General features: G+C 38.8%; 1 protein-coding gene across 6 annotated transcripts; it reads right to left on the reverse strand.

Moving 5' to 3' along the window:
* Nucleotides 1–539: 539 nt before the first annotated feature.
* Nucleotides 540–13,282, reverse strand: LOC120085616. Of its 6 annotated transcripts, none has more exons than XM_039041690.1 (4): nt 13,049–13,282; nt 12,858–12,941; nt 7,960–8,006; nt 540–872 (listed from the first exon to the last, which is right to left on the reverse strand). In XM_039041690.1, the coding sequence occupies exons 1-3, from the start codon at nt 13,160–13,162 to the stop codon at nt 7,992–7,994; spliced, it is 213 nt and encodes a 70-aa protein (XP_038897618.1). In that variant the 5' UTR covers nt 13,163–13,282; the 3' UTR covers nt 540–872; nt 7,960–7,991. The 6 variants fall into 6 exon arrangements, with proteins under 6 accessions (XP_038897618.1, XP_038897616.1, XP_038897620.1 ...); XM_039041688.1 differs by having other exon boundaries at nt 7,960–8,026; nt 13,049–13,281; XM_039041692.1 differs by having other exon boundaries at nt 7,960–8,003; nt 13,049–13,278.
* Nucleotides 13,283–14,250: the final 968 nt, after the last annotated feature.

Here is a 14,250-nt window from a genome sequence, read left to right on the forward strand (position 1 = left end):
TACATAACCTAGTTCAAGATACATGCCGATTTGAAGGTAATTATAGCAAACCCCATAATTCAATGCTGTTTTGCGCAATTTTCCAAAAAAAAAAATGACAAAATTTGATAAAAACGCATAGAGTAATATAGTTTACGGGTTGTTAATGCATTTTATGATATTTTAATTTGATTAAATTGAATTTATTTATAATCAAGGATGGTTCATGAATAGTTCTAAAAAAAAAACTTCCATAAATTTGTGCCATATTTCAATTTTTAAGTTGGGAGAAATCTTATAATAAATTCGATCCAACATCTACAAAAGATATTCTTTTTTTTTTCTTTTCTTCATTTCTTTCTTACAATATGTAGAGTTTTAAATTGGGAGAAATCTTATAATAAATTCTATCCAACATCTGGAACTACAAAAGGTATTCTTTTTTTCTTTTATTTTCTTTATTTCTTTCTTACCATATATAGAGTGGAGTATAAAACTCAGACTTTAATAAATTAAGCTATGCTCCTCTTTACATGTGCTAAAAAGTATTTACACAAAAGTTTAACGGTGCCGAGTCAACGAATTTTTTTAAATGGTAAAACATACATCCAATTTGAGAATCAATAATGACACCAACGACATTAAATTCAACTCAACAGTGAGAAACTTGCTAGGCCTCCCCCATCTGACAGAAACAATGGATTGTTTCAAATGATTCAAGTAGGATAATTGTGTAAAAAATGAAGCTCACGTTTTATACAAAATACTCCATTTTTATTTGGGGGAAAAAAAAAAAGGAGTTACACCTTTTACATGGGGTTCATCCTGCATAACTATGGGTACAAAACTTGACCTACAAGACACCTCATGTGATTGTTTCCTCCTGTGCTAAACTGAGGACATAGGTAAGAGAGAAGAAAAATACAAAAAGTTAGGCAAAAACTGAACAAATGCTCACCATCATGGGAATAGCCAGAAAACAAATTGCGAGGCATTTAAGATGATAAATGGTACATGGATAAATCTGTTAGGATACCTCAACATAAACACTCAAGAACAACAAAGAATATAAAGAATATTGGGAGTGTTTGGTTCACCAATTTGAGTCTGGTTGAGTTGGTAAAAATTACCAACTTAATATTTTAACACATCAACTTAGTTGTTGAGTTGGTTATTTACCAACTCACCCCAACTCAATTCAGCACCTCTAACACAGACTTTTTGACTTAAATCAACTTAGCACCTCTAATACATACTTTCTGATCTAATCAACATTACTACGTCCCAAACATAGACTTTTTAACTCTACAAACAATTATTACCAACTCAATTCAACTCATCTACGTGCGTCAAATGCCACTTAAATGATAGAAATATATATATTATAATATCAATGAGGAAATTACAATAACATAGACTTTTATAGGGCTCTCTCTCCCTAAATTCCCACAATGGAAATTTTACCGAAATGATCCATACTTTGATTCCAACTCACTTACTCATATGACCATTCTAATAACCATACTAATAATTCTATTATTTTCCTAACTAGGGGTTTTAAGGGATCATGAACTCAGCAGATTAGAGGACTGGAATTGGGAAGTCAATGTTCTAGTTAGTGTTCCTTAAAATGCGAGGCAACTAACACAGTATAGCCCTTTTTAGGACAGATACGAGGCTGGAGGGTTTTTTTCTTACTAGAAAAAGGAAGTTGATAGGTATTTTTTAAGAGTGTGGCGTCCTTAATTTCATCAAACAAAATAAGGGAGACATGGAGGGGTTGAGGCACCCTTGATTTGCTTTTGTTCACAAGTGAAACACTGGTTCTTATACTTTCCAACTCCGAGTAAACATCTTGATAAAGGAACCATCAAATCTCTCAAAAGTTTCTTTTTCTGGAAAAAAAAAAAAAAAAACTTATCTTGTTTCTTAATGATGTAATCAAAGTTTATTTTCAATTTTAAAGATCAAAGAGCACTCAAGCTTCATTTCATAGTTGAAAAATATTCAGGATTCATCACAAGCTCATTACTGCCGTGGAATAAATCTGACCGTCAACCATAGTATGAAATGGTTTATGAATTTTATTGAAAAGAGAAGAGAAGAAAAGAAACACAGATTTACGTGGAAACCCTAGATTAGGGAGAAAAACCACGATAGGAGAATTTTTATTCTTTTAATTTTTCTGATACACAGTACTCAACACATGACAGGTATAAATAACCAAACAGAGAGAAACCCTAGACAGTAGATACTAAGAAAAAGACTAAAATGCCCTTAGGGCTAAAACACCATTTCAACACTCTCCCTCAAGTTGGGACATAAATATCAATGAGACCCAACTTGCTAATACAAGTGTCAAACATCTGTCTAAGTAAGCCCTTAGTCAGAACATCCGCAATCTGTTGACTGGATGGAACATAGGGAACACAAATACTACCGTTGTCAAGTTTCTCTTTGATAAAATGTCGGTCAATCTCAATATGTTTGGTTCTGTCATGCTGAACAGGGTTATTAACAATATTGATAGCAGCCTTGTTGTCACAGTAGAGTCTCATCGGGTCATGACTCTCTTGATGAAGATCTACTAATACCTTCTTCAACCAAATTTCCTCACAGATACCCAAGCTCATAGCTCTGTATTCAGCTTCGGCACTACTTCTAGCCACAACACCCTGTTTCTTACTCCTCCATGTAACGAGATTTCCCCATACGAAGGTACAATACTCCGAGATTGACTTCCTGTCAATAGCGGAACCGGCCCAGTCTGAGTCAGTGTAGGCTTCGATGCATCTTCTATCATTTTTCCTAAACATCAAGCCCTTCCCAGGTGTTGACTTTAGATATCTCAGAATCCGGTAACAGCTTCTATGTGTCTCTCACACGGGGCTTACATAAACTGGCTTACCAAACTCACAACATATGAAATATCAGGTCTGGTGTGTGAGAGATATATCAGCTTCCCTACAAGACGTTGATATCTCTCCTTGTTCACCGGTACATCATCTACTGAGTTTACCAGATTATTGTTGACCTCAACTGGAGTATCTGCAAGTTTACATCCAGTCATCCCAGTCTCTTGTAGAAGATCTAACGTATATTTTCTTTGAGACACTGAGATCCCTTTCTTTGATCTTGCTACCTCCATGCCTAGGAAGTACCTCAAGGAACCAAGATCTTTAATTTCAAACTCCTCTGCCATTTTCTGTTTCAGGTTGTCAATTTCTACAGAATCATTCCCTGACAGAATAATATCGTCAACATATATCAGCTTCCCTACAAGACGTTGATATCTCTCCTTGTTCACTGGTACGTCGTCTACTGAGTTTACCAGATTATTGTTGACCTCAACTGGAGTGTCTGCAGGTTTACATCCAATCATCCCAGTCTCTTGTAGAAGATCTAACGTATATTTTCTTTGAGACACTGAGATCCCTTTCTTTGATCTTGCTACCTCCATGCCTAGAAAGTACCTCAAGGAACCAAGATTTTTAATTTCAAACTCTGCCATTTTCTGTTTCAGCTTGTCAATTTCTACAGAATCATTCCCTGACAGAATAATATCGTCAACATATATGATTAACACTGCTACTTTTCCTGATATTGATTTCTTAGTGAACAGGGTGTGATCAGAGTGACCTTGAATGTACCCCTAGGTTTTGACAAAGGTAGTGAACTGATCGAACCAGGCTCTAGGGGACTGTTTCAAACCATACAAAGACTTCTTTAGCTTGCACACCGGACTCCCAAACTGTGCTTCAAACCCTGGAGGAGGGGTCATATAAAACTTTTCTTCTAACTCACCATTTAGAAACGCATTTTTTATATCCAACTGATATAGAGGCCAGTCTAGGTTCACAGCAACAGAGAGAAGAACCCGAATAGTGTTGAGTTTTGCCACTGGCGAGAATGTTTCTGAGTAGTCCACCCCATATGTTTGAGTGAACCCTTTCGCGACTAATCTGGCCTTATATCTGTCGAGAGTCTTATCGGACTTGTACTTGACTGTGAACACCCATTTGCACCCGACGGTTTTGTAACCTCTAGGAAGAACAACTAGATCCCATGTTTTGTTGGTCTTGAGAGCCCGCATTTCTTCCATGACTGCAGTTCGCCATTCAGGAATTTCCAGAGCCTTGTACACATTTCTCGGAATAGTCACAGTGTCCAGACTAGTGGTGAAGGTCTTGAATCTTATTGACAAGCTACTGTAAGATAAGAAGCTTTTCATAGAGTATTTGGTGCAGGACCTTGTTCCTTTTCGCAGGGCAATTGGTAAGTCTAGGGTGACATCAATTTCACTGGTCTTGTTACCCTTTTCCTCTGTATTCATCTGCTGCACATTTTCAGTCTTCTGAACATCACCAGGGGAAAATTCATTACTCTCATCCTCCCTAATTTTGTCAATAGTCGTTTCAGCGTTCACTACATTACTTTCAACAGAGTTATTATTATCAAGAATATGATTACCTTGAGTTGGCTCTGGTTCTGACTCTTGAACACTTTCCGGTGGAGTAGCAGGGGAAACTATTTTCTTTCGTAGATTCTTCCGATAGTAGGTTATCCAAGGAACTTGTTTTGTAGGAAGGATAGGATTGTCGGGAATGGGAGGGCCAGGATTAGTGTCAAGAATTGGTTCAAGAAACAAGTCTACAGGAATGGAATAAGTGGATGACGTGTTAGTCTCTTCACTCGAAGTCTCCCCCTGAAGAGGACTAACAGGAAAGAAAGGTTTATCTTCTAGAAAGGTAGCATCCATGGTGATAAAGTACTTTCGAAAAGATGGCTGATAACATTTGTAGCCCCGTTGATGGAGCGGATACCCAACAAAGACACATTTTTTAGCCCTAGGAGCGAATTTACTGTGGGAAACATGATTATGAACAAACACCGTACACCCAAACACTTGAAGAGGAACATCTGGGAAAAGTCGGGTAGAAGAGAAGGATTCTTTGAAATGGGCTAAGGGGGCTGGAACTTGAGAACACGGAAAGACATTCGATTAATGAGATGGGCTGCAGTGAGTACAGCATCGTCCCATAGGTACGAAGGTATGGATGCAGGAATCATGAGTGCCCGAGCAACCTCAATAAGGTGACGGTTTTTCCATACGGCCACCCCATTTTGTTGTGGGGTATAGGTATAGGAGTTTTGGTTGATGATACCTTTAGAATTTAAAAACTCACGGAGGGACTGATTAACGAACTCACGGCCATTGTCACTCCGAAGGATAGCAATTTTAGTATTGAACTGGGTTTCGACCGTGGTGTAGAATTGCTGAAAGACTGTAGTCACTTCAGACTTATCCGTAAGAAGGAACGCCCATGTAAGACGAGTGTGATCATCTATGAAGGTGACAAACCACCGCTTACCCGACATGGTTGTGATATTAGATGGGCCCCACACATCAGTATGTATCAGGTGGAAAGGTTGGGAAGGTTTATAAGGCCGGGAAGTAAAAGACACCCGAGGTTGTTTTGCACGAATACACACATCGCAAGATAAAGATGAAATATTAACATTACGAAATAAATGGGGAAATAAATACTTCATATAATGAAAATTCGGATGTCCAAGACGAAAATGCCATAACAGGAAATCAATTTCAGAAATAGTAAGGGAAGATAGTAAACAAGTGCTAGAAAAACTCCTCGATGAAGCATCCTCCAAGAGGAAGTAGAGCCCCCTACTGTGCCGGGCAGTGCCAATCGTCTTCCTCGAGCTCAGGTCCTGAAACAAAACATTATCCGGTGAGAAAATGACATTACAATTCAGATCTCTGGTTATTTTACTGACAGATAGCAGATTATAAGATATCTTTGGCACATGCAAGACATTCTGTAAAATCAACCTTGAATAGGAGATAAGTGACCTTTCCCAGCAACGGAAGCAAAAGACCCATCTATAATTCGTATTCTCTCGTTTCCCGCACTTGGATAATAAGAGAGGAATTGATCAGATGATCCAGTTAGGTGATCCGTTGCTCCTGAGTCAAGGATCCACGATTCATCCCCTTTGAATAAGAAGCTAAAGGACTGAGAAGTACCTGATTGCGCGACATTGTTGGTTCCAACCATGCTTGACTCTACCTGGCTAGTGGTTGATGATGTACCAACCCTTGTTTCACTGACAAGGGCCCAACCGTTTTTTGACTTATCATTCGCAGACCATCACTTGCCATTCGGTGGGCGACCATGTAACTTCCAGCATTGATCTTTGGTGTGCCACGGTTTCTTACAATGCTCACAGATTGGTGGGGATGTTCTATTCTGTTTGTCGCTCTCTGGTCCCGAAGACTTGGCTCCAAATGCAGCAGAATCTAAGTGGTTGTTGCTAGTGTCATTCATAGCCCTGGTTCTGTCCTCTTCTAACCTGACCTCTACGCATACTTCCATTAGAGATGGTATTGGTCTCTGTCCCAAAATCCGACTTCGGACACCATCAAATTTAGGGTTTAAGCCAGCCAGAAAATCACACCCGGTCCGCCTCCTCAATCTTTGAGTACTGAACTCCGTCAACAGGACAATTCCACACGACTTCGCGGCACAAGTCCATTTATTGCCACAGCGGGAACAATTTATTGAAATAAGATGTTACGTTAAGAGTCCCTTGTTTGCACTCATGAACATGTTTCCTCAAGGTATAAAGACGTGAGGCATTTTGCCTCTGTGAATAGCTGTCTCTTATACACATCTAGATGTGTATAAGAGACAGATCACACCCGGTCCGCCTCCTCAATCTTTGAGTACTGAACTCCGTCAACAGGACAATTCCACACGACTTCGCGGCACAAGTCCATTTCTTGCCACAGCAGGGACAATTTATTGAAATAAGATGTTACGTCAAGAGTCCCTTGTTTGCACTCATGAATATGTTTCCTCAAGGTATAAAGACGTGAGGCATTTTGCCTCTGTGAATAGAGCTTCTGGACAGCTTCCCAAATATCCCAAGCGAAAGCTGAGTACAGAAGTGGCTTCCCGATCTGGGGTTCCATGCTGTTTATCAGAATTGAGCGAAGAAGAGAGTCCTCTCCTTTCCATATACATTCCTGGGATCACCGGGGCTTGGTTTTGGTATGTCTCCAGTTAGATACCCAAACTTGTGACGTCCCTCAAGGACCATTCTTACCAATTGGGACCAAGAAAAGTAATTCTCGCCGTTAAGTTTCTCACCAATAGACATCCCTGCAGAGTTCCCCATAGAATTAGATATAATATTTGCTACAGGTAAAGTAGAGTAAACATTTACCGGTGTTTCTGAGCATAAAGAGAAGTCTGAATGTGGATGAAAATTAGTTGTAGGATTTGTCGTGGATCTAAGGGCCGATATTTGCTGCTGTAAGTTTGCCAACTGCTGTTCAAAACCAACAGTTCCGCCAGAATTTGCCATAGCTTGATTTTGCCCATAAATCCCTGGAAAGGTAGCTTCATTTTGGCTCGAGACGGACCAAAAGAAGGGCTGGGAACTGGCTGACCATACTGGCTCGACTGGACCGGATTTGGCTGGACCTGAACCGGTTGGTTCGGCTGGACCGGCTGAGAAGAGTGGGTCATCCACGAACGATCTGGAACGTATGCTAGGGCCGGCGGCTGACTTGCAAACGCAAGCTAGAGATCGACTGAAGACCGCCAGTCAGCAACTTCAGCGTTCATGGATCCTTTCGTTCCAATGGAGGTTTCTATTGGAGTCTCTGGTTTGTTCTCATCAATGACGGCCAGGGCTTCGTCGCCATGCTCTGATACCATATTGAAAAAAGAAGAGAAGAAAAGAAACACAGATTTACGTGGAAACCCTAGATCAGGAAGAAAAACCACGATAGGAGAATTTTTATTTTTTTAATTTTTCTGATACACAGGACAGGTATAAATAACCAAATAGAGAGAAACCCTAGACAATAGACACTGAGAAAAAGACTAAAACGCCCTTAGGGCTAAAACACCATTTCAACAAATTTAAATAATAATTCAAGCCAATTCATACCTAAATAATGAGCTCCACCACGAATCAGTCATTCAGTCATTGGCCTGCTATGTGGAAAGAGGGAATGCTGTGAGAAAAAGAGAAGACAGTATGTCTCGAGCTTACTTAGTGGAACAGAAACAAAAATGATCGCAAAAAAAAAAATTCAACCAAGACTAAAGATACTGCATAAAAGCAAGACTAAACCTTGCAAAGAATGCAATAACCCCTCAACGGAACACTAAATTGTATACAATCAAGACTAAAGATATTGCAAAGGATGCATATGAAAGATGTGTTCTCTTTGTAAAAAGAAGAATAACGAAGGATATATGGGCTATGCTTTACAGAATATCACTAACCAAATTTTTAGGATCTCATTCATAATAAAATTGAGTATTTAATGACCCAAAAGTAAAATAAAGTATTCTTCAACTGGGAGATACACAAACCTTTTTCTTAATCATTTTGGATCAAAACTCTCTCCCCAGCAAATAAAAACTCCATATTCGTATGTAATCAATTCTTTCATGTAGATAGTCTTATGTCTGACTTGATTAGTAGGAATTTAAATGGAAAATAGTCAGTTATCCTGCATTAAACCGCTACTATCCCACATCACGTGAATTTCAACCACAAACTCCTTGTTAAGGCTTGGTATAGCTAACGGCAGTAGGGTATAGCCAACAAAGGATTTCTCTGTTTTCTAACTCCAAGCATATTTCTCTTTCTTCAATTGATTAGTTAGGACCAAGCAACATCATATACACGCTCAAAAGCTTGGCTTACCCTCTTAGTCTTAATCCCACAAAATCACATAATTCCCGCAAGGAATCTGGTACAAGCCAAGTAGTCATAGATTCAATTTTATAAGTACACCCTTGAATTCATCAAGAAAGAACCAAAATGTGTAAATGTCATATTTTCTCAATATTTCATCATTTCCAGCCCCAACGTGTGTGTATTCTCTAAGTAACTCTACTTTAATGCTCAATAAGCTCATAAAATTCAACATCTGTTAAATTTCTTCTAGCCACATTATTCCAACACGTAGAGTATTCATGCTATTAAATGAAACCAGCCATCATCTTAACCACCGGCACAGCAAAAAGATCTTGACACTTCACTGCCAATGAAGGAGCCTCTATCTTTGACTCAACTTCGGTTGTTTCCCCCTTATTTCCACAGACTCATTTTGTCCTCCTTTCTCCCTTAAATTCTAGGAACCACTTTGAGCCAAATCTGGCTGGATTCTTTAAAAGAACCGTTCATTAACATTCATCAAACGTTGATCAACAATAGTAAGCCCTTCAGCGATTCAAGCGCAGGTCTCAATAGCGTAAAAAGGATTAAATGGAGATGAAGAAACATTGCCTCGATGATTAGTGTTCTGTTTTACTTCTACATTCATGCTTTAATCAGCTATTCAAATTGTCTAAAATCCTTCTGAAAATTCGAAATTATAGTTTCCAGCATGGTAAACGTTAACAATCTACCAAAGAAAGAGCTGATACATTATAATAAGAAGGAAGATGCAAAAAGATATTTAATGATCCTTATCTCTGCCCAATTTTGGAAGGTAGTAAATCATGTTTGCAAGCAATGTAAGTTTATCCAGTCATCATAACATTTCCTATCTATCCCATTTATATTCATGAAAGTAATTGCATTACTAAAATTGATTAACTTTCACAGAGTATTCTTAATAATCAAACCACCATGGATTCACCTAGTAGTGGACGAGAGCTAATGGACATAGTAAAAGGCTTAAAGGGAATCAGTTTAGACCATAGTCACTACCTAAAATACAATATCCTCAGAGTTAATCATAACCAAATGTGGTAAAGTTCGGTTGGTGAAAGTTGTCGAAGAATAATTGACCCATGTGAAAACAATTAGAACAAAGCGTTCCGTTAACCGCTCTTTTCTCACTACCCTGGAAGAAAAGCTTTTTTGCTAGAATTTGGTGTGGTAGCGTAATGGGTGATTTTAAATCAAAGGGTATAATCGACAAAAAAAAATAAGAACAAAAGCAACAGGGCCAAGGACATAACAACATTTGAATCAAAAGTTGCACCCTAGGACCAAAACAGGCCTAGGGGAGAGGGTTGACTTTGACCTTTGGCCCCAGGTGATGTGCTTGACCGAGCCTAACAAAATGCCTAAGAAGGCATACACAGACATGACCCGACCCAATGACATCGCCCTAAGACCAAAATGGTCTTTTAAGAAGGTGCTCAGTCTTGATCCTAGCAAGATGGCCAATGAGCCATGGCCTAACTCGAGAAGATGATTATCCTAATGTAGTTTCCAAACTTTATGGAGGATAACCTAGGTCATCTATTAATTTTTTTTATAAGAACAACTTTATTGAGAAAAAAATGAAAGAATACATGGGCATACAAAAAAAAACAAGCCCACAAAAAAGGAGAATCCCAGTACCATACAAAATCATGTTCATAGAATAATTATAAAAAACCTTTGAAATCGAAGTCCAATGAGAAACGTGAAAACGAACCAGAGATCACATTTCTCTAACATCCCTCTCAACACCCCTGAACACCCTACTATTCCTTTCACTCCATAACACCCAAAAAATAGCACAAACACTAGCAAGCCAAAGAAAACAACCTCTCTCCCCAAATAGCGGATTGAGGAAGAACTACTCGATCATATCTCTATCGTCTCTCTGACGAGCATACATCAAACCAAACGTCTGAAAGAATGATTCCCAAACAAAGCTCGAAAAATCACAATGCCAAAGAATATCGTCCAAGTCTTCCTCCGCCTTCCTACCCAGGATGCAACAAAAAGGCCCAACCAATGGCAGCATCTTCCTAACAAACCTATCCAACGTACTAATACGACTATGGAGAACCTGCCAAGTAAAGAATCCCACCTTCCTAGGAATCTTAATCCTCCACAACAACGAAAAGACAGACTCCCCCACAGGAGAAGGGTTAACCAAACACTAAGAAACGGATTTACATGAGAACCCTTCCAAAGGATTAGGACTCCAGACTCTCACATCTCTCCTCCCAAGGCGAAAGGGGTGACTCTCAAGAAGAGAAAGGAAGGCAATCACATCCATCGTTTCCCTATTGGAAAGAGCACGACGGAACCCGAAAGAGAATGAGCAAGAGCTCCCATTCCACACAAGATAATCTGTCACAAATGATTTTTAAGAGAAGACAAATGATACAACCAAGGGAAAAAAAGAACCACAAAGAGGTCTTTCCTCCACCCAGTGATCTTCCAAAAAATATGTCTCCCTCCCATCCCCCACCACACAGCGGCTGTCTCTTATACACATCTAGATGTGTATAAGAGACAGCAATAATCCTACGCCAAAGAGAATTGGGCTCAAAGGAAAAGCGCCATAGCCATTTGGCTAAAAGAGCTTTGTTTCAAGTCCCAAGGTCCCCAATTTCAAGACACCCCAAAGAAACCGATTTTTCGATAACCTCCCAACTAATAAGGTGCAAACCATACCTTTTCCTTCATCAATCCCTCACCAAAGGAAGTCATGCATTAATCTCTCCAAACACTTGCACACCTCCCCCGGAGCTCTAAAGAGAGAGAAGAAATAAATCGGAATGTCACTCAGGACCGACTTAATCAGAATAAGACGGCCCGCTTTAGAAAAGAAACTCTTTTTCCAAAAGCCAACCTACTTCGAACTTTGTCAATCACAGGGTCCGGATTATTCCAAAGAGGGAGGCCAAGGTAAGAAGAGGGAAGGCTTCCAACCTCACGACCAATCCACTCTGCCCACCTTTTAATCTTATCTCCCTCGCTATTGATACCCATGACACAAGACTTTCCCCTGTTAATCTTCAGACCCGACATCTCCTCAAAAAAAGCAAGAACGTGATTCAGCATCAAGAAAGAATTGACACTTCTAGAGCAGAAGAAAAGGTTATCATCCGCAAATTGGAGATGGGAGAGGGGGATCCTATCCTCACCCACCTGAAAGGGCTCAATAAGGTTACCTTCGACACACTTCATCACTATTATGCTGAGCACATCCACAACAATAAGAAAAAGAAAAGGGGATAGAGGATCTCCCTATCTCAGCCCTCTCATTGCCGTCACTTTGCCTCTAGGACTTCTATTGATAAGGAAGGAGTAGCTCACATTCCTCAAGCAACCCCACATCCACATGTGTCACTTATAACCAAATCCTTTCCTCTCTAAAACCTTATCCAGGAAGTTCCAATCCATGTGGTCGTAAGTTTTTCCAAAATCAATCTTAAACAACACCCCTTCCTTCTTTCTAGCTCTATAGTTCTCAACCACTTCATTGGCAACAAGAGCTTGATCCAGAATTTGCCTCCCCGCCATGAAGGGCCCTTGTGCTTCCAAAATAGTCAACGGGAGCACCCTCTTAAGTCGATTCACCAAAACTTTTGCCAAAATTGTGTACACACTTGTGATGAGACTAACTGGATGAAAGTCCTTAACTCTAGTCACAGACTCCTTCTTCGAGATCAGATAGACAAAAATTTCTAACATAGAGCGATTTAAAATCCCTCTTTCGCACAACTCTAGGGAAACTTTGACAAGGTCCTCCTTCACAAGAGACCAGTTCTCTTGATAGAAGGCCATTGTATTAATAAATAACTTCCTCCTCAACCTAGGTCATCTATTAATAAATATATCATTATAGCTTGATTATGGAATTCTCACTCTCAAATCCTAAAGCTTCTACCTCTCTCACTCTTTGACTTAAGCACCCAGAGTATTTGGTATTGTGTGTCGTGTTTTCCCCTCTAACAAAAAACAAAATTTACCATGGTCGAAGGACTTTTCTCCGTCTGAATATTGCCATCAACACAAGGTATACACACATTGCACATAAAAACCAATAACTCTGTATTTACGTTCAAGCTCCATCGGTAACACAATAAGAGAAATACCTCAGCAGATGGAATCGAATTCCGGTGTCGAACGGACTCGAGGTTCGAGATTCTAGCTTCCAGGGCTTCAAAATTCCGCTCCATCTGTATCAAGAGAGGGGAAAAAACCAACAACATCAAAAACAACGATCTGAAAACCTTCTTAGAAAGCGAACGAAGGTGAAAATTTTAAGGGTGAAAACAAAACTTGCATCAGATGAAAGAGCACATCGATGGGCCAGTAGATCTCTCCAGACGAAATGCGAAATGGAAGCAGATGTGGCCGCGAATCCAATACTGAACCAAAACAATCGAATTCTCAACATTTTCTCCTCTCGCCGGATTTTTCAAGAACGAGAAGCACAAGCTTCGCAAGCGTTACGACTCGTCGTTCTAGGCAAGGTTTTGGAAGAAGTACATGCTTTTGTTCAATTTCAAAACTTTTCGTTTTATTTTGAAAAAAAAAAACAAAAAAACAAAACATTTTCTTTTGATCTTGAACTATGAAACACAGACAGATTTACATGATACAAATGCGATCAAATACGGCCATAACTAAGATATGGATATAAGTCATTTTTTTTATATATATATTTCTAAAAAAATGAGGATACTAATACATTGAAGATATATTTTCTTTTTCTTCAAAAAAAATCTAGAGATAAATTTAGCATACAAGTTAATAACAATAGCACAAAATAGAATACAAACACTAAAATACAATACAAAAAAAGCAACATCTAAGATATTGAAGTATAATAGTTAATAAAATGTAATAGAAAAGTAACTCATATTACAAAGAAGAAAAATAATATTAGAGGGTGAAGTATGAAAATAAACAAAGAACTTCTCCATTGAATTGTTGAAGATATCCAAATGGTTTATATTTTGGTGGATTTTGCGGGGACTCAAATGTGAAGATGAAGATTAGATTATTCTAGTGTTTGGTCTTTTATTTATTTTTTTTTCCTTTTAGTTTTGGACGGAATAGTGAGCTTCTTAAATAGGTTGCCTAATTTTAGATTGGAAAAGATTAGATGAGTTGCTTATCTTTTTTTCTTTAAAAAGGTACACATAGAGATAGATACGTCAAATTGCGTGCCAGATACGTATATGAAAAGTATCTAGAAGTATCAGTATTCGATACGTGTATGATACAGATTCTTTGCCTCACATAAAGTATTTGTGTTTCATAGATTTTGAACTTCTCTCCATAACCAAAAAATTGTATTTTTATATTGGGTATGTAGCAATGAGTCGGAGTCGATTTTTTCAACCAAATCATCATCCATCTATAGTAATCGGTTTATTAAATATTCAAACCATTTTATCCATTGAACAGTGCAAATCAATTATTGGTTAGTCGATTTTGGTTCATTTTAATCTTTAAAATTTTTCTAAAAAATTGTCGATT

The sequence above is a fragment of the Benincasa hispida genome, chromosome 9, assembly GCF_009727055.1.
Source record: "Benincasa hispida cultivar B227 chromosome 9, ASM972705v1, whole genome shotgun sequence".
NCBI lineage: Eukaryota > Viridiplantae > Streptophyta > Magnoliopsida > Cucurbitales > Cucurbitaceae > Benincasa > Benincasa hispida.

Excerpts from the sequence above, each read along its gene's own strand:
- LOC120085616 (XM_039041688.1), bottom strand. The coding sequence starts at position 13,162 with ATGTTGAGAATTCGATTGTTTTGGTTCAGTATTGGATTCGCGGCCACA. Across the intron at positions 12,942-13,048 it reads GATGTGCTCTTTCATCTGAT|ATGGAGCGGAATTTTGAAGC; the intron begins GCAAGTTTTGTT and ends CTCTTGATACAG. Across the intron at positions 8,027-12,857 it reads ATTCGATTCCATCTGCTGAG|CATTCCCTCTTTCCACATAG; the intron begins GTATTTCTCTTA and ends TTTTTCTCACAG.